Source organism: Mustela nivalis (genome assembly GCF_964662115.1).
Source record: "Mustela nivalis genome assembly, chromosome: 12".
In the NCBI taxonomy this organism is placed as follows: Eukaryota; Metazoa; Chordata; class Mammalia; order Carnivora; family Mustelidae; genus Mustela; species Mustela nivalis.
The window spans coordinates 32,126,699-32,141,893 of NC_139031.1; the positions used below are offsets into that span (position 1 = coordinate 32,126,699).

General features: G+C 39.7%; 2 protein-coding genes across 2 annotated transcripts in view; one reads left to right on the top strand and one right to left on the bottom strand.

The window, feature by feature from the left end:
- MET (MET proto-oncogene, receptor tyrosine kinase) overlaps positions 1-1,684 on the bottom strand; it is a 116,236-nt gene extending 114,552 nt beyond the window's left edge. Inside the window, exon 1 of the mRNA XM_082692447.1 lies at positions 1,211-1,684. The gene's annotated coding sequence lies outside the window, so the exon portion shown is untranslated. The remainder of the gene's footprint in view (positions 1-1,210) is intronic.
- Positions 1-15,195, top strand: part of LOC309845795 (uncharacterized protein) — a gene marked incomplete at its 5' end in the record, with an annotated part of 286,217 nt that overhangs the window by 8,667 nt on the left and 262,355 nt on the right. Inside the window, 2 exons of the mRNA XM_082694140.1 lie at positions 1,109-2,083; positions 9,409-9,752. Coding sequence (XP_082550266.1) covers positions 1,109-2,011 — 903 coding nt within the window. The 3' untranslated portion in view covers positions 2,012-2,083; positions 9,409-9,752. The remainder of the gene's footprint in view (positions 1-1,108; positions 2,084-9,408; positions 9,753-15,195) is intronic.

Here is a 15,195-nt window from a genome sequence, read left to right on the forward strand (position 1 = left end):
ACATGTAAATTACCTAAGCACCACTTAACAGTTTACATAAAAACACAATTTATGTCCCTGTAGCACAGAGAAAGATGATGTACAACATTTTCAGATCATCTTCATGCAGAAAAAATGCATTAGTCAGCTATAATACTTCAGCTATAAAGGAAAATAATATTTTTCTGGATCTATTTGCATGGCAATGTCCATGTGTCTGGCTGATGAAAACGACAGAAAAAACCTCCACCCAACTCTACAAAATGTGAACAGTGTTCTTAAAATTCAGGAGAGGTTCCACACAGTCTATATTCTCTCTAATGTCAGTTTTTACAACCTCTCATATTCATTGACCATCTTAACTTGGCAATTACAGTATCCTGGTTATTTTGCCTAAGAGAGTTGACAATATTTCAATCTGCCCCAAGCTCCTCTGAACATTAAACTGTGATAAGGTAAAAAAAAAAAACACTGGGCAACAGTGAATAACCACTGGAAATCTCTCCAAATGCCAAATTAGTAAATGGCTCTTAAAACATAAAAGGTATGAAATGGGAAACCACACTTTAGAGTAAATCCTGTATTGGCAATAGTAGGTGAAAATACTTTCACTGGTGCTTAAATTATTGGGTCAATACCTGTACTAGCTAGACCGACCGACCTCTGGTTATAATCTAGTTCACCTAATAAGATAGATGTCCTTCCCGCAGCCCCAGCAAAGAGATAAGGTAAGATTGAAAATGATGGATCACAAGCCCTGTGTATTTGCCAGAAATGTAGAATTCAGACCTTCACGAAAACACCTGCCCCTTGTTAAGATCCTCACGTATTACAGATAAAGCGAGTTGGGAACAAGGAAACCTACGGGGCTTGGATCTTGCCTGCCGCATCACCCTAGGGCAGGGTGACCAAATCCCTTTTCTAAGGGCTGAGTCAGATTACAGTCTCAAAACATGCCAGGCCATAACAGTCGTACATCACCCCTTACTCCAATGCCCCTCTCTCTCCTGAGTCCTACAGGTGGCCGTCAGCAGCAAACCCCTAAAAAGAAAAGCCCCACTCTAGTTTACACCTCTCCCCCGGCACATCCCTTCAGTTTCTGAAGCCCCTAACTCGCCCACCCCCTTAGTCGTGCCCTCTGAATAGCTCTCAGGTCCCTCTGGGGAACAAAGAGCAGAACGCTGGGGCCGAAGGGTGGGGTGCGGGGTCCCAAGCAAGCTGTAGCTTTTACCTTGCGGTGTCCGAGAGCCGCGAAGTCAGTCGCGCAGAGACCACCCGCGTACTCCGCGCCTCGCTGCCGCAAGTCAGCTGTCGCCCCACATCTGGCTCGCGCCCTCCACTGGGTTCCGCATCTGGTCACAAAGCGCTCGGGGCGCTCTGGGCGGCGAGAGCGTCCGGGTCACCTGCGGCGGGGCCGAGCCGAGTGCCGGGTCCGTCAGCCGGCCGCGCTCCCTCCGCCCCTTCTCACCCGCGCGCTACCCGGCGGGTGACTCAGCCGGGCATCGGCGCGCGCGGCCCGCGGCCGTCCCGGGCGCGTCCAGGCGGGAAGCACGGCCAGGCGACCCGACCGAAGAGCTCTCCCGCCTGCCCGCCCCAGCACGTGTCCGTCTGTCTCGCGCGGGGTAGTTCGCCTCGTCCGCTGGTCCTAGGACCGCTGAGGTGGGGACTGGCACCACCCAGAGGGGGAAATCGGCCCCCGCCCTTCCTGCCGCCCGCGAGCAGCGCCAGTCCCGGCGGGGGTCGCGTTTCCTCCCGCCCCTCCCCCGCCCCCGCCAAGGTGAAACTTTCTAGGTGGAGAAGTTTTCTCGCCCTGTCTACGCGCTCTCAACTCCCCCAGCCGGGGCAGTTTGAAGTTAGCACAGCGGGAGATAAGCGAGTCCGAGTCTCCCCCTCCTGGTGCTCGCGCGGCGAGCGTCAGCAGGCGCGCAGGACGCCAGGGGCGCTTTTTCCGCGCACACTCCGCACACCCCCGCGCGCTGCCAGAGGGAAGAGCGCGACGCCCAGTTCCCAGTCTCTCCCACGGCTGACTTAGCTGCTGGGCACCGGAGCAGGGTAGAGAGAGTTGGACACCACAGAGACAAGGAATTCATTGTCCGAGATGGAGGTAGGAGTGGATGGAGAATTGTCCCAATGATTTCATTATGCAAGCATTATCCCCTACTATAATAACTCAGATTTCTGGGAGGAAGAACAACACAGGAGTTTAGCCCTGAGGAAACCTCAGCTTCTTTCACTTTTTTTTTTTTTTTTAAAAATAGCGGAAACAGGCTGATTAAATAACTAGGCAAACAGCAATGAACAAGCAAAACAGAACAAAAGTTTAATTCTTGAGTGTTGAGATCCCATGATTTAAAAAAAAAAAAAAAGGTGGTGGGGGCCTGGTGAATTGTATTGGGATTGTGTCAGAATAACTTTTTTATACTTCACATGTCTGACTAACAAAATTGACATTAACCTTTGAGAGAAAATTAACTCTCAAAGGTAACAGAACCTAAGGAACAGGACTGCCTGTTAGGTCTTAACATTCTCCTTGGGCTTGTCAGACAATGGTATCTGTTATTGAGTCATGGGACAAAACAACACTTACTGTGCAAGTTCAGGAATTATTTACTAGAGAATGAAAAATAGAAACATATGATAAGAATAGCTGCCTTTTTCCTAAGAGCTTACTATGTGCCAGGTACTTTCTCAGGGACTATACACAGCAATCTGAATCCTCAAATGTTATTATCTCATGACTGCCCAATTTTATGGAAAAGGATCTTTTCTATTACATAATACTAGAGCTCTACATCGAACCATTTTGCAGGTGAGGAACCTGGGTGCCTAAGAGGAGTTCCTAAGGGGATCACACAGTTGGTTAAAGAGGTGAGGTTAGAACCCAGCTCTCAAATCCCAGTCAGGTGTTCCTCATACCGTGCCAAAAGGCCGAAGGCTGACAAGGGTAAATAAACAACACAGACCTACTGAAGATCTCCTGATATCACATGGTTATTGGTTATCTAATGATATTGGTTACATGCTTATTAAGTGCTGGTTTACAGGTTGGACAGCACTAGTCATATTTATAGACAGATCATTATAGATTTGGAATTCAGTACCAGTTTTTTTAATCTTTCCAATTAAAGGTGAATAAACTAATGAATTCACACACATACTCACACACACAATTAGCCATAGTTGTCCAAAGGAATGACTAGAGTGCTGTTTCTGTTTCCTGGTTTCCATAGCTATATGTTAACTGGATATTTAGGCTGCATTATATAGTTACCTTAACAGGTTTTCTGAGTTTGCATGCCATGATAAAAACATAAAAGAAAAAAACGTACAGGTAAAGTAATAGAAAGACAGAAGAGCCAGTACAAAATGGAAAATAGATTGTAAATCCAAATAATGTATTATATATCTTCAGCATTGAAGTTTCCTAGTTTCTAGTTTCTGACAAATTTCAATCCAATTTTGAAATTGCATTAGAAATCATCATTTTGATTTATAAGCCATGAGTAAATATTTTATTAAAGATAACCAAGAATAGCATAATAAAATTATCTGAGTGTGTGAATATCAAATAATGAGTTTTTACATACTATGTAGACAGGTTTGATCAGGGAAAGGTGGGGCATCATTTCACATATTTGGAAATGGATAGAAACAAACACTTTGAAAAGGCAATAGGAGTTCTACAGTTTAGTTTTGGTTTTGTGGCCAACTTTAATTGTTGCTGTTTAACTTTCCTTGGGTCATGGCATGGGTGACACACTGTATGATGAAATTCTTTCAGTATTTTCTTAACCAAACCAAACTCCGGTGGCCAACATTGTTGGCTGGCTAAGCCAGCACCTGTTGTCAACCAGATATTCCTTTGCCTGCCTCTACTCTTGAGGCTAGAGAAGAGAAATACTTCTTTCCCAGACTCCTTTGCAGCCAGACATGGCCCTGTGATGTTATTCTAGCAATGAAGTTAAGCTAAAGTCTGTTGGGGACTTCTGGGAAAGAGTTTAGTTTTCTAATTAAAGATATCTAATAAGCTTGTACACCTTCCTACTTCTTGCTTTCTTGATTTCATATATATAGTGCCTAGGAGAGAGCTAGCTATCTTGTGACCATGAAGGGAGAAGTTGGTTCTGACATTGCTGAGCTGCAGCACCAATGCCAGTATACCCCTGCTTCCAGATTTCTTATTTTGTGGAAAAATACTTGTTCTGGACACTGTTAGCTGGGATTTCTGTCACCTGCAGCCCAAAGCATTCAAAACTGATCTATCCCTCAAATGGGGAGCAAGACATCTCCAAGACCGAGTTTAGAATAATGGTCATGAGTGTGGATTTTAGGGGGTGCCTGGTGGGCTCAGCTGGACAGCATGTGACTCTTGATCTCAGAGTCATGAATTCAAGTGACTCCTACTTAAATAATAGGAAAGAAAGAAAGAAAAAAAAAAGAGTGTGGATTTTAGAACCGGACACCTGGGATTTCAATCCCAGTTCTACTGCTTGCTGGTTGTGTAATTTATAGGCTGGTGGCTTGAACTGTGCCTTATCTGCAAAACGAGAATAATAGAGTTATTGTGAGGATGAAATGAAGAACTATAAGTAAAGCACATGGAATAGTGTGTAGGGAAATATAAGTGCTCAAAAGACATGAGTTATTCTTACCACATATTTGAGGACAACACAGTGCTAAACTATAAACAGAACCCCATCTCTTAACCCTGAAGTAGGTCTAATGGTAGCGATGGTCAAGACTGAGAACAAGGGGGTGGTATCCTTCTCTCTATATGTCATATCCTTTCTGCTCTCCCTTTAAAATGTTAAAATTTGGATCTTAAAAGGTACTCTTTAAGTTTACTTGCTGGTACTGTATTCAAAACAAAAATGAAAGTGATCTTTTTAGAACAGGGGCTTCATGCTGGAAAACTGGAGGGCAGGAGCCACAAACATGTAACAGGCCCACAGAATATTTTGTAATAGTTGGAATTGTGGTAGAGAGAACATACATTCTGCAGTTTGCTGTCATCTTACCATCTTCTCCCGTAACACATCCATGCTACTTCTGATCTTGATAACATTTTCTCCTGTAGGCATTAGGATTTGTGACTCTTACAGAGTATTAATTCTTGGATTTACTCTCTCTGCTTTTCCTCCTTCCCCAGCTCCATTGCCCCTATTATTGTGCCTGTGGAAATGTCTCCACAAAAGGACAAAATAATTCAGATGACAGTTCTTCAACTCATCTTTGTGGGCAAACAGAATTTGGGGATGTAGGACTCATTTTACCTTTTTAGAGATACCTCATGTGCAATAGAATTTTTAAGGTTCTGAAAACTCACGTGGAAAACCACAACAGAACAAAACAAAAATAAAAACATGTTTTTTTCTTCTTAACATCTTCAATAACGATCTTCTGTAAAATTAATAATAGGGAACACACTTTGGGAAACCTGCCACAGGGAAAGGAAAGCCAGATATGAAGGGTTAGAACAGGGCACTTTCAGTATTAACTGCTTTTGTGTTAATTTGTATTGGTCATTTGTTTGGTGGCTGGGTCTCTAAAAATAAAACATGCAATGTTAAGTTATCTAAGAATATGACTAAGCATATTCAATATTGAGGACTAGTACATGACTGCTAGGCTCTTGAAGCTGTAAGTGTCATGATTTTTCTCAGAAGCCTATGAAGCTGGACACAGAAAAACAAAAAAAAAAAAAATTGCCGTCTCCAACAGGGTGCTGCAGTTTTATTAGTGATTTGGCTCATTTTCACATTGAGCTTATTGCTTCTCTCCTAAAATCAAGCAAAGGAATAATGTATTTAGCTCTCATTTATTAAATATCTGCCATGTATTAGTCATGTGCTTGAGTTCTACTTATGTCCTCATAACAAAACTCCAGGATAGGAATCATCCTTCTCAGATTACATCCAGGGAAATGAGGCTCAGAGAGATCAGGTAACTTATCCGGGGTCATACCTCAGACCTAAGTCTGTCTCTTTGCAGAGCTCCTGCATTTTCCATTGTAACTTATAAATTGTTCCTGGTCGTCTGAAGAATGACATAGTCATTTAACATGGAATAGCAGAACTTAAAGCTTCTTCTTATTTTCTTTTCTTCTCTGTACACAAAGTCAGCTGCAACTTAAGGCATAGTCACGCCCTGGTTGCTTTACCCTTCAGTACTGGATATTGGCATGCAGGATAAAGGTGCTGGTACTACCTACATTGTCCATCTGCAAAGCACTGCACAGGTTGGGTGAGGCAAGGATCCTGAGCAGTCAGGGTGGCTTGGGCTGTGAATGTAGAACTCAGACCTCCCGAGTGTGAAAAGGAACTGTGATGCTCTCTCCAATGTTTTTGTTTTCACAACTCTTCAGCCCTTCTTTGGGGATATAGGAAATATGAGAGAGAAAGGGAGAGTCAGGAGTATTTAAAGGTTTGTTGGAGGGTCACTTTCTTCTATGAAGGTGAAAAATAAAGGGAAAGACTTTCAGAAAGTCCCAGAAGACTCTTAAAATTGTTTCTATTATCAATACTTTCCTCCCCGAGGTTGTGTTAATTTTTCTTTCACTTTTTCCTTTTCTTTTACCTTATGGTGAATTGGTTAAAAAAAAAAAATTTGGTAAATAAAATGAGGAAAATCTTTCATTTTTATATAGTATAGTATAACATTATTTCTTTTTTTTTTAAATAGCATTATTTCTTAACTAGCTTATCCATTTCCTCTCTATTTTAAACAGTTTGACACTAATAGAAATGGATTAGCCCTGCTTGTGAAATAATGCACTAAAAAAATAAACACTTTTTCCTTCATTGATCAGCATTTCTTTATAGATAGGTCTTTAAAAATGCATATGTGAGTATATGTGTTTGTGTAATTACAACAATTCTAGATTTTACCACTAAATGATTGCTTTAGCACTTAGCCCCTGTGCATCAATTTCTTCAGCTATAAAACCAGTTCTGAAGTTGAAAGAAATTATTTTTAAAAATTAAGTAACAGTTTTACTGGAACCAGTCCATTTGGAGCAAACATACCAAATAATTTACTAGTTATTTGTACACAAAGGGATATTAAATTAGAAAGAAAGTACTCCAGTGTGTGGTTCTTAATAACTATTGTCTTGTATTAGATCCAAATATGATAAAGTTCTTTTTTCTATTTCAATGATTGGCTGATTTAATAATCAACTTAAGGATGGTATGTTTGGTGAGTCCAAAGGTAAATCAGGCATTTTAGAAATGGCTACAAAATTGAACAGTTTAAGAGGGAATATATAGGTCTTAGCAGCATTGAAAAATGATAGAATGAATGGTTTAATTAGAATTACTCTATTACAGGTAACTAATGTATTCTGAGGTATAACAAAGATGGTTCCAACACTCTCGTATTGGCCAAATTTCAATGTTTTGTCTAACAACTTCAGTGTTTAAACATAATTACTATTGATATATGTACACAGAAGAAATGGCAGAAACTCTGGATTAACCTTGGTTTACCAATGTATAGTTTAAAAAACTAAGATGGCTGACAAATTGTGACCAGTCAAAGGTCATGTTCAGAAAGTCAGTGGTGATGCAAAATGCTTTGGACTTTCAGTTTGTTGGTCTACTATAAACATTCCTGCTTTACTTACTTTGAAAAAAATCCGACCAAACTGTCCCCAAGAGGCAATTGCAAACTAACCTCTGACAGAACTGTCAGAGCCAATAAAATCTTCTGCAAACTTTATGCTTATGTTGAAGGAACTTTCAAGGAGTGTGTAACCTGAATTAGAAAAGACATCTTTTTAGAGCTTTCCCTGAAGTGACTCGGCCATCTGTTTTGGCCCAGGCTCCCCAAGTTAGAGCTGTTATCAAGTACTGCTGGCTCTCCCATTGCTACTGTTAACAAATGGATTTGTCACCCCAAAGTTAAGAAAAACCAGATGTTTCCTTTGTTGTTCTATGTTCTGATGGCAGTTCAAGACCATGTTTGAACAGCACCGGTGAAACTGAGATTTAGAAATTGAGATCTTATTAGTCTGGTCAATGAGGTCACATGATTTAGGGCCATTTCAAGATTTAGACTGAATTTCAGTATTTGGCCATCTACATTTATTGAATTACCTCCAAATTAATCAGTTCTTTATAAATATAAGCCTATATTTTATGGGAATCATAATTTATATGGAAGCAGTTTTAAATATGGAATAAAATATTTAAACATGTCAGGTCTTGTAATCCATCAGTTAATTTCTTAACCAAATGTTTATTGAGCCCATAGCATGTGCCAGGGAAGTGTTAGCGTCTGAGGCTACAAAGATGAATGAGAGGTAGTCTTTACCATTGAGGAATTCATAGTCCAGCATGAAAAACCAGCATGTAAGCCAGCAAGCCCAGTATAATGAGTCAAGTGCTGAACACTGTTAGGGGAGTGTCACAGACTAAGTTTCAGGATCAGGAGGAGGTGAGGAAACATTAAAAGACACCACAAGGAAGGCCACATTTGCGCCAAATCTGAGAGGATGAGCAGGAATTTGCCAGAGAGCTATATTTGCAAGGGGATTGAGGTGAGGAAATGAATTCTTAGCAGAGGGAGCAAGCCCAGAGGCAGGAAATAATTTTATATTCAGTGTTTTATAAGTAGTTCAGAACAGTTGGGGGCACAGAGTATTTGGGGGTAGGGCAGGAAATTGGAGCAAAAAAAGTAAATGAGGATCAGAATATGTGGGAACCTATATACTATACTGAGAAAGAAAATCTGTATGATAGGTGATAAGGAGTCATTAAAACATTTTAAGTAAAACAATTAGAATTTTACATTTTAGAAAGATCACTCTGGTTTAATGGAGGGTTTGGAGCAGCATTAGATTAGAGGCAGGATGGCAGAAGGGACAGCTATTACTTTAGTGCAGGAAAGCAATGTCATAAGGCGGGGACTGCCCAGATGCAAAACAGGGAGGAAAGTTTGATAGACGTCTTGGGTATGGAACATACAGGACCACTTAGAGGTTATAGAAATTGAGTGATACTCAGAAAAGTTATTTTTGTTTTATTTGTTTTGGACTGTTTAATGGAAGTCTGACACACATGATGCATTCATCTTGGACTTACTGAGTTTGAGGTGGAGTTTTAACGTAATGAATTGTTAGAGCTCTGACCACCAATTACCCACAACCCACTTGCCCCCTGTGTTATTTGGGAGCAAATCTCAGGCATTGGGTGATCTTTTCTGTAAGTATTTCAGAATACATCTCTCCAGAAAAAAGGCTCTTTAAAACATAATCACAAAACTTTTTATATCTAAAAAAATGGTTAACAATTTCTTAATATTATCTAAATAATGTTCAAATTTCAAAAAAAAATTAGTTAAGTAAAAATACTGATAAGCCAGATTATTGTCTACTTGGTCACGTTGAGAACTACGTTTTTCAGTTTCTCCTTCTCCATGTAATTTCAGATTGGATTTGGCTCTCTGGAAAGCTGTGTGTGTTCTGGAAGAGAAGAGAAGCAGTCATTATATTCTGAAGATTATCATTGGATGCAGGGGTGTTGCTGAGTGCATTTTCTCTTCCCTCCTTCCTGATGCTAGCCTTACCAAAGGTGACTCCAGGTTTCCATCAGACACTTCGCTGACAACTCATAGAGGTGGAAGTCATAAAGAACCAACAAACTTCCATAGACTTCGTGGTCCCACATGCTGGCTTCCAGAGCTCCCTGCAAGTTCTGACTCATCTGGGACTTTCCCCTTGCCTTCAGCAACATTTTTCGGATCTCTATCTTCTCAGCTCTTTCTAACATTGGGTAAGTACTAAGCCATATCATAAATTTCTTCTTTTACACCACTCCTAGTGGTTCTGATTCTCTGACTGAATTTTTTAAAGCTATAACCAAAGTGTATTTTCAGACAGAGCTCCTTAAAAACCCTGTATTCTATGCTCAAAACTTTTACCACTTGAAATTGTTTTCATTTTCAGTCTTTTCCCCCTGACTTCCTGATTCTTACACCAGTGATTGGTGCAGAACAATTATCTTAATGTGTTCAAATGGGAGAAATTGTCAGCATAGCTAAGACAAATTTTAAGAAAATTCAATATGTGGTTTTTATGCTGTTGGAAGAAATCATTATTATTACCTGTATGTGAACATTTTAATAAAATCTAGTGTTCTAAAACTATGGGCTAGAGAGAACCAGGCATAAAAGATCTCAGGTGCCTTGGAGAGAAGACCAGGGCAGATTATGGCAGGGTAAGAGGTTTTTTTCCTGCAGGCCATTCTTGTGAAGCCATTCTTGGGGTGAAGTGTGTGGCATAGAGGCTCTTGTTGAAAGCGTAGCTGTGTAATAGAGTTTCCTGATGCTATTGGTTCAATGAGGCACCTGTCATGAGAAGGTCATGAACAGAAGTGAGTGGGAGGTACTGTTTAGAACTCCAGATTAAGCGTTTGGGTTGCTCTTCTTGGGCCACTCCTGCCCTAGAAAGTGGGTGGAGTTTAACCCCAAGGATGGTAACAAAGAAGTACTGACTTCATTGTCAGTGGTGGAAAATGAGATTGACCCAGAAAGGTGTATGCTGTGGGGAGACAATTCCTGTTTTTGTTCTTCTTTTTGTCTTCCTTCTAAAACCAGCAAAGGAGAATATGGGTTTCTTTTACTCCAAGAAGTGAATGGTTTTTAAAAGGGGGTTTTGGCAACCTGGCCAGCAAAGGCAATGATACTGGCATTATTTATTCTTTCAGTGGAAATAACTTTCTTTCTTATAGTTGCATGGCATAATTTGAATCATTCTTCAAGGTCCCAACCTAATTCTGAAAGGCTTCCGTGACTGGTCCTCTCGCATCCCACCCTGTCCCACACCCTGGACAGCCTGGCAAGTTGCTTCATTTGTTTTCTAGTGGCACTTCATGCTCCCACGTTAGCACATCTCTCACTGTATTACAATCAGCTTTTTTGTTTGTTTGTTTGCAGCATAACCCAATGATATATTAATGTGTGTGGGTATATTTTTGTCTCCTACTTATGAGAAAGCATTAAGGCAAAGAAAATGAGAAAAGCTGTCATTGAGGGCAGGGGGAGGTGGGAGGTCTTCTTCTCCTATGGTGGTATATATTCAAATGGGCTGACTTGCTACAAATGCAGGATAACCCAACTTTACATTTCCTTGGTTACGCAAGGCATCAGAAATAACACCCTTTCAATCCATTTGCCTAAAATTCTTGATATCTACTTATTTACAAAGTTTTAAGAGTTCAAAAGTAAGTCTGGAAATTGGGCTGTGTCTTCTGAATACCTCTCTGCAGGTATAGTAGGAGTTAGAGATTGTGCTCTGAGTGCAGAGCCTTTATACGAAACCCACTTTATGAGCCTGATGACCCTCGACCCATGCTGTGTAATTAGTAATCTTTCTCTTCTCTTGGTAAACAAATGGAATTAGCAAACTGTGACAGTGTCTGTTATTCTTAAGGAAGTCACACTGAGATCATGTCTCCTTCCCAAAGGATATGCTATACATACTACAGAAAGGGAGAGTCATGAAATATATGCAAAATTCTTGTGACAATTTTCTCTTTGTCCAAATGCTTGCTAGTTATTTTCTATTAGGTATTTGAAAAGTATACACTACCTTAGTGCCTCAAATGAGGCAAAAAAGTTGGGATTGGATATGTTCACTAAACCTGTCACAAATAAGGTGAACCATGTAATTGGAAGGCTCCAAAGGGCTATTCTCATGGGCCTGGAGGAAGAGAGTTGTGCCTGGATATCACCCAGGACTCACAGTATACCTATCCCCTTGGAGTCACATATTGATCATGGCCATGGCCCTTGGCTAAAGGTGTTGAGAAGCTCTTTTGTTACCCTAAGACCAAATGAGACATGCCTGCAAGGGCTCCTGGACTGCTCAGAGAGATGAGACCACATCAGCCTGTGTTTTGTCTCTTGGGGTCTTGGAATTACTTTCTCACTATAATTAAAAGAAGTGAGATGAAACCTGGCCCAAGAAAGATCCCTAATTTTGGCAATATTCTAAAACATGTAGCAAGGGCTTGGGTTTTGAAACACTGCATAATCCTTCTGGACGGGAGCTACCCACAGTTGCAAAATCTTTGCCGCCCTGTGAGTCAAGTTCCATGAACTCTATCTGGGACTTGGTCGCTGGGCTGAAGGATCTCCAAGAGAAGCCCACCCCTGAGGGACCGGATACAGCATAAGGTCTTACAGGCCAGGATAGCTCAAATGAAAGATTTACTTGTTTACCAGATAGTCAGGCTATCTGAATTAAGGTTGAGGAAGGGAAGATGAGGTGAAAATTAAGAAACCGCACTCGGTGTCAGGACTGAGGTATGAGGCTAGGCCACATTTGAGGCATGAGCCAAGAGGTCAGAAGGTAGATAATGGGCATTTTTGTCACCGCTCACCTGTCTTCTTAGGTTCCTTATTTTCCTTTTTCTCAGTTTACTCTTTCATTTTTGGTAGAGCACTTCCTCCTTAGCTCCCTAAAAAAGGGTACATGTGATGAGAAGTTTTGAGACTGTGTAGACTAAATGTGTTTTTATTTTACCCTTATTACTTCACTGATGAAGTCTGCGTGAATATAGAATTCCTGCTTGAAAGACAAAGGTCTGTTATCTTCTAGCCACTCTCTTTTTCTTGAAAAGATTGATATGACTTTAAATCTGAATTTTTCCCCTCCTGTTCATTTTCATTTTCTCTCTTGCGGGACACCAGAATTGAGATGTTAAGCTTGCAGGATTTATCTTCTGATTTTTCATAAGTAATCTTAGCACCAACAAAGAAGCCAATGTGCACAAAGAAAAGCAAGTGAGGGAAACAGTCTCAAATATATTTGTCCTAATTGTTCTAAATAAGTCAGGAGGTCTTAATTTAGTAAATGCTCTTTGACAAATCAGTAGAAAGAAGAAATAACCTTTTTTGATAAATTCAGTAATTTTTCTGCTTTGCTCTGAATATGATCTATTTCATCTTTAGATCTGAAAACTTTGAGTGAGTCACTTAACCTATGAATTTTTATTTCCTGGATATATGAAATTGGTTATATGTAATCTTTCATATTACATTTGGCTCTAAAAGCTCATCTAGCATTGAGTAATTTTAATACTCATTACTACTCCTGATACAAGAAGGCCAGGGACAAGAACAAGTGAAACTTAATCAGTTAATACTGGTACTCATTCAGCATCTCTGGGAGAAGAGTTGGTTAGAAGCGATCTATATGTATCACTTATAGATGCTGAAGTTCTAGTATTTGTCATATTAGAAGAGAAGATCACAGATGGTACCCAGACAATGTGGTTTTTATTTGGTGGATATAAGTGAGGTTTTAATATAGTTATGATCATTTTAAATTAGTAAAGCATTGGAACATTTAGTGTACAATTATATGGCATAGCTGTCTGAAGCATTGCATGAGTACTTTCAGTAGTAAAGCTATATGGAGCAAGTTCTTAAAATCAAATCCAGTCTCAGGAGTTTGTACCTAACCCTTTTAATGTACCTGTTGCAAGCTAAACAAAGAACAGTATTTACACTGACCTGTCTATCCAAATTTATATTCTATTACTTGGTCTCTACACTCAATATGTTTTGGACTTTTTTTTTTTTAAAGATTTTATTTATTTATTTGACAGACAGAGATCACAAGTAGGCAGACAGGCAGGCAGAGAGACAGAGGAGGAAGCGGACTCCCGGCTGAGCAGAGAGCCCCATGCAGGACTCCATCCCAGGACCCTGAAATCATGACCTGAGTGGAAGGCAGAGGCTTTAACCCTCTGAGCAACCCAGGAGCCCTGTTTTGGACTTTTTTGTGTCCTATGTCTTTTGTCTCTATTACCTGGATTCCTTCCACTGCTACCCTCCCTTCCTCATGTCACCATGTCATCAAACTCCAGTTGTCAAATTCTTACTCAGGCACCAAGGCCCATATTGAATATTTCCTTGCTCAAGCAGCCTTTCCTGATTCTAACAAGAAACTCAGCTGTTTTCTCCATTAAAGTTCATAACACCTTATTTGTACCTTTCTAATGATTATTATTTTGTTCTTCTTGGAAATACACCTTCCCGTCTGCCTTTTACATTGTAAGCTTCCTGAGGACAGAAACTGTCTTGCTCATTTGCGTATCTCTTGATATACTCAGTAGGTGACTCTCAGTAAACTGTTGTTGAAAGAATTTCATAAAATACACCTGTAGGCAAAAGTCTGTGGTCAAAAAAATCAACAAAACCTTCCTAATGTTTATAGGAAAACATGTATATGCATCCTTCTTAAAAAGAATTATATCCCTATATAAAGCTATTTCCCATTCTTTCATAAATGATTGTCATCTTTTCTATTTTACCTTTATTATTAGCAGAGACTTTCCATGTTTATCAAGTTTTGATGACCAACATTCTTTTCCCTGGGTAAGTCATTAAAGTTAAATTTGATATTCCTTTGGAAAAGTATGCCACACAACTCCCACAACCAAACAAAATAACCCATAAGGTTATACTATTAGCTTTGAAATGGCTTTCATTAGTTAGCTGGCTTAAAACTTTCTGTAATGTTTTGAGTGTGTCAGTCCACAAGAAAGGGCAAGCCAGGTGACTGGAAGCCCAGTTCCCCTCTTTTATTAGCCTAGCCAGGATAAATGTCCTAGCAAAAATTTTCTGAACATTTAACTTTCTTGTGATTTAGAAATCCAGAGGTTTCAAAAGATCTAACAGGATATTTTCCTATATCTAAACTTCAGTTTGACCTTATTTGAAGGGTTAAAAAAACCCTTAAGAAGTTTTTTGGAAAGATTACTGATGCAAGTTTGAGCTAGAAGTCATCAGTTCATATTTCATTAGTCCTTATGCTGTTTGTGGTTAGTAAATCTTGCTCTGGACATTTATCTAGTCTTATGAAAGTAACAACAGTCTTGGCTTTATTTCTATATTTTAGCTTTCATTAAACTCAGACTTAGACTTCTTCTTCTTCTTCTTCTTCTTCTTCTTTTTTTTTTATTCCAGGCATATATTAGATGACCAGAAATAAGTGTAATGTTAAAATTTTTCTTTTGTGAAATAAGCTTATTTGCCTCAATAAAGGACCATGATTATATCTCTTTGAGTATTTGGAAAATTCCTCTGAACATACGGAATGTATATAATGAATTTCTCCAATGAATAACAACAATGCAAAAAACCTTGGGATTTTAAATACTGTCAGGATGTTTTATGTCATACCAAAAAAGTTGATTCTAACCATCA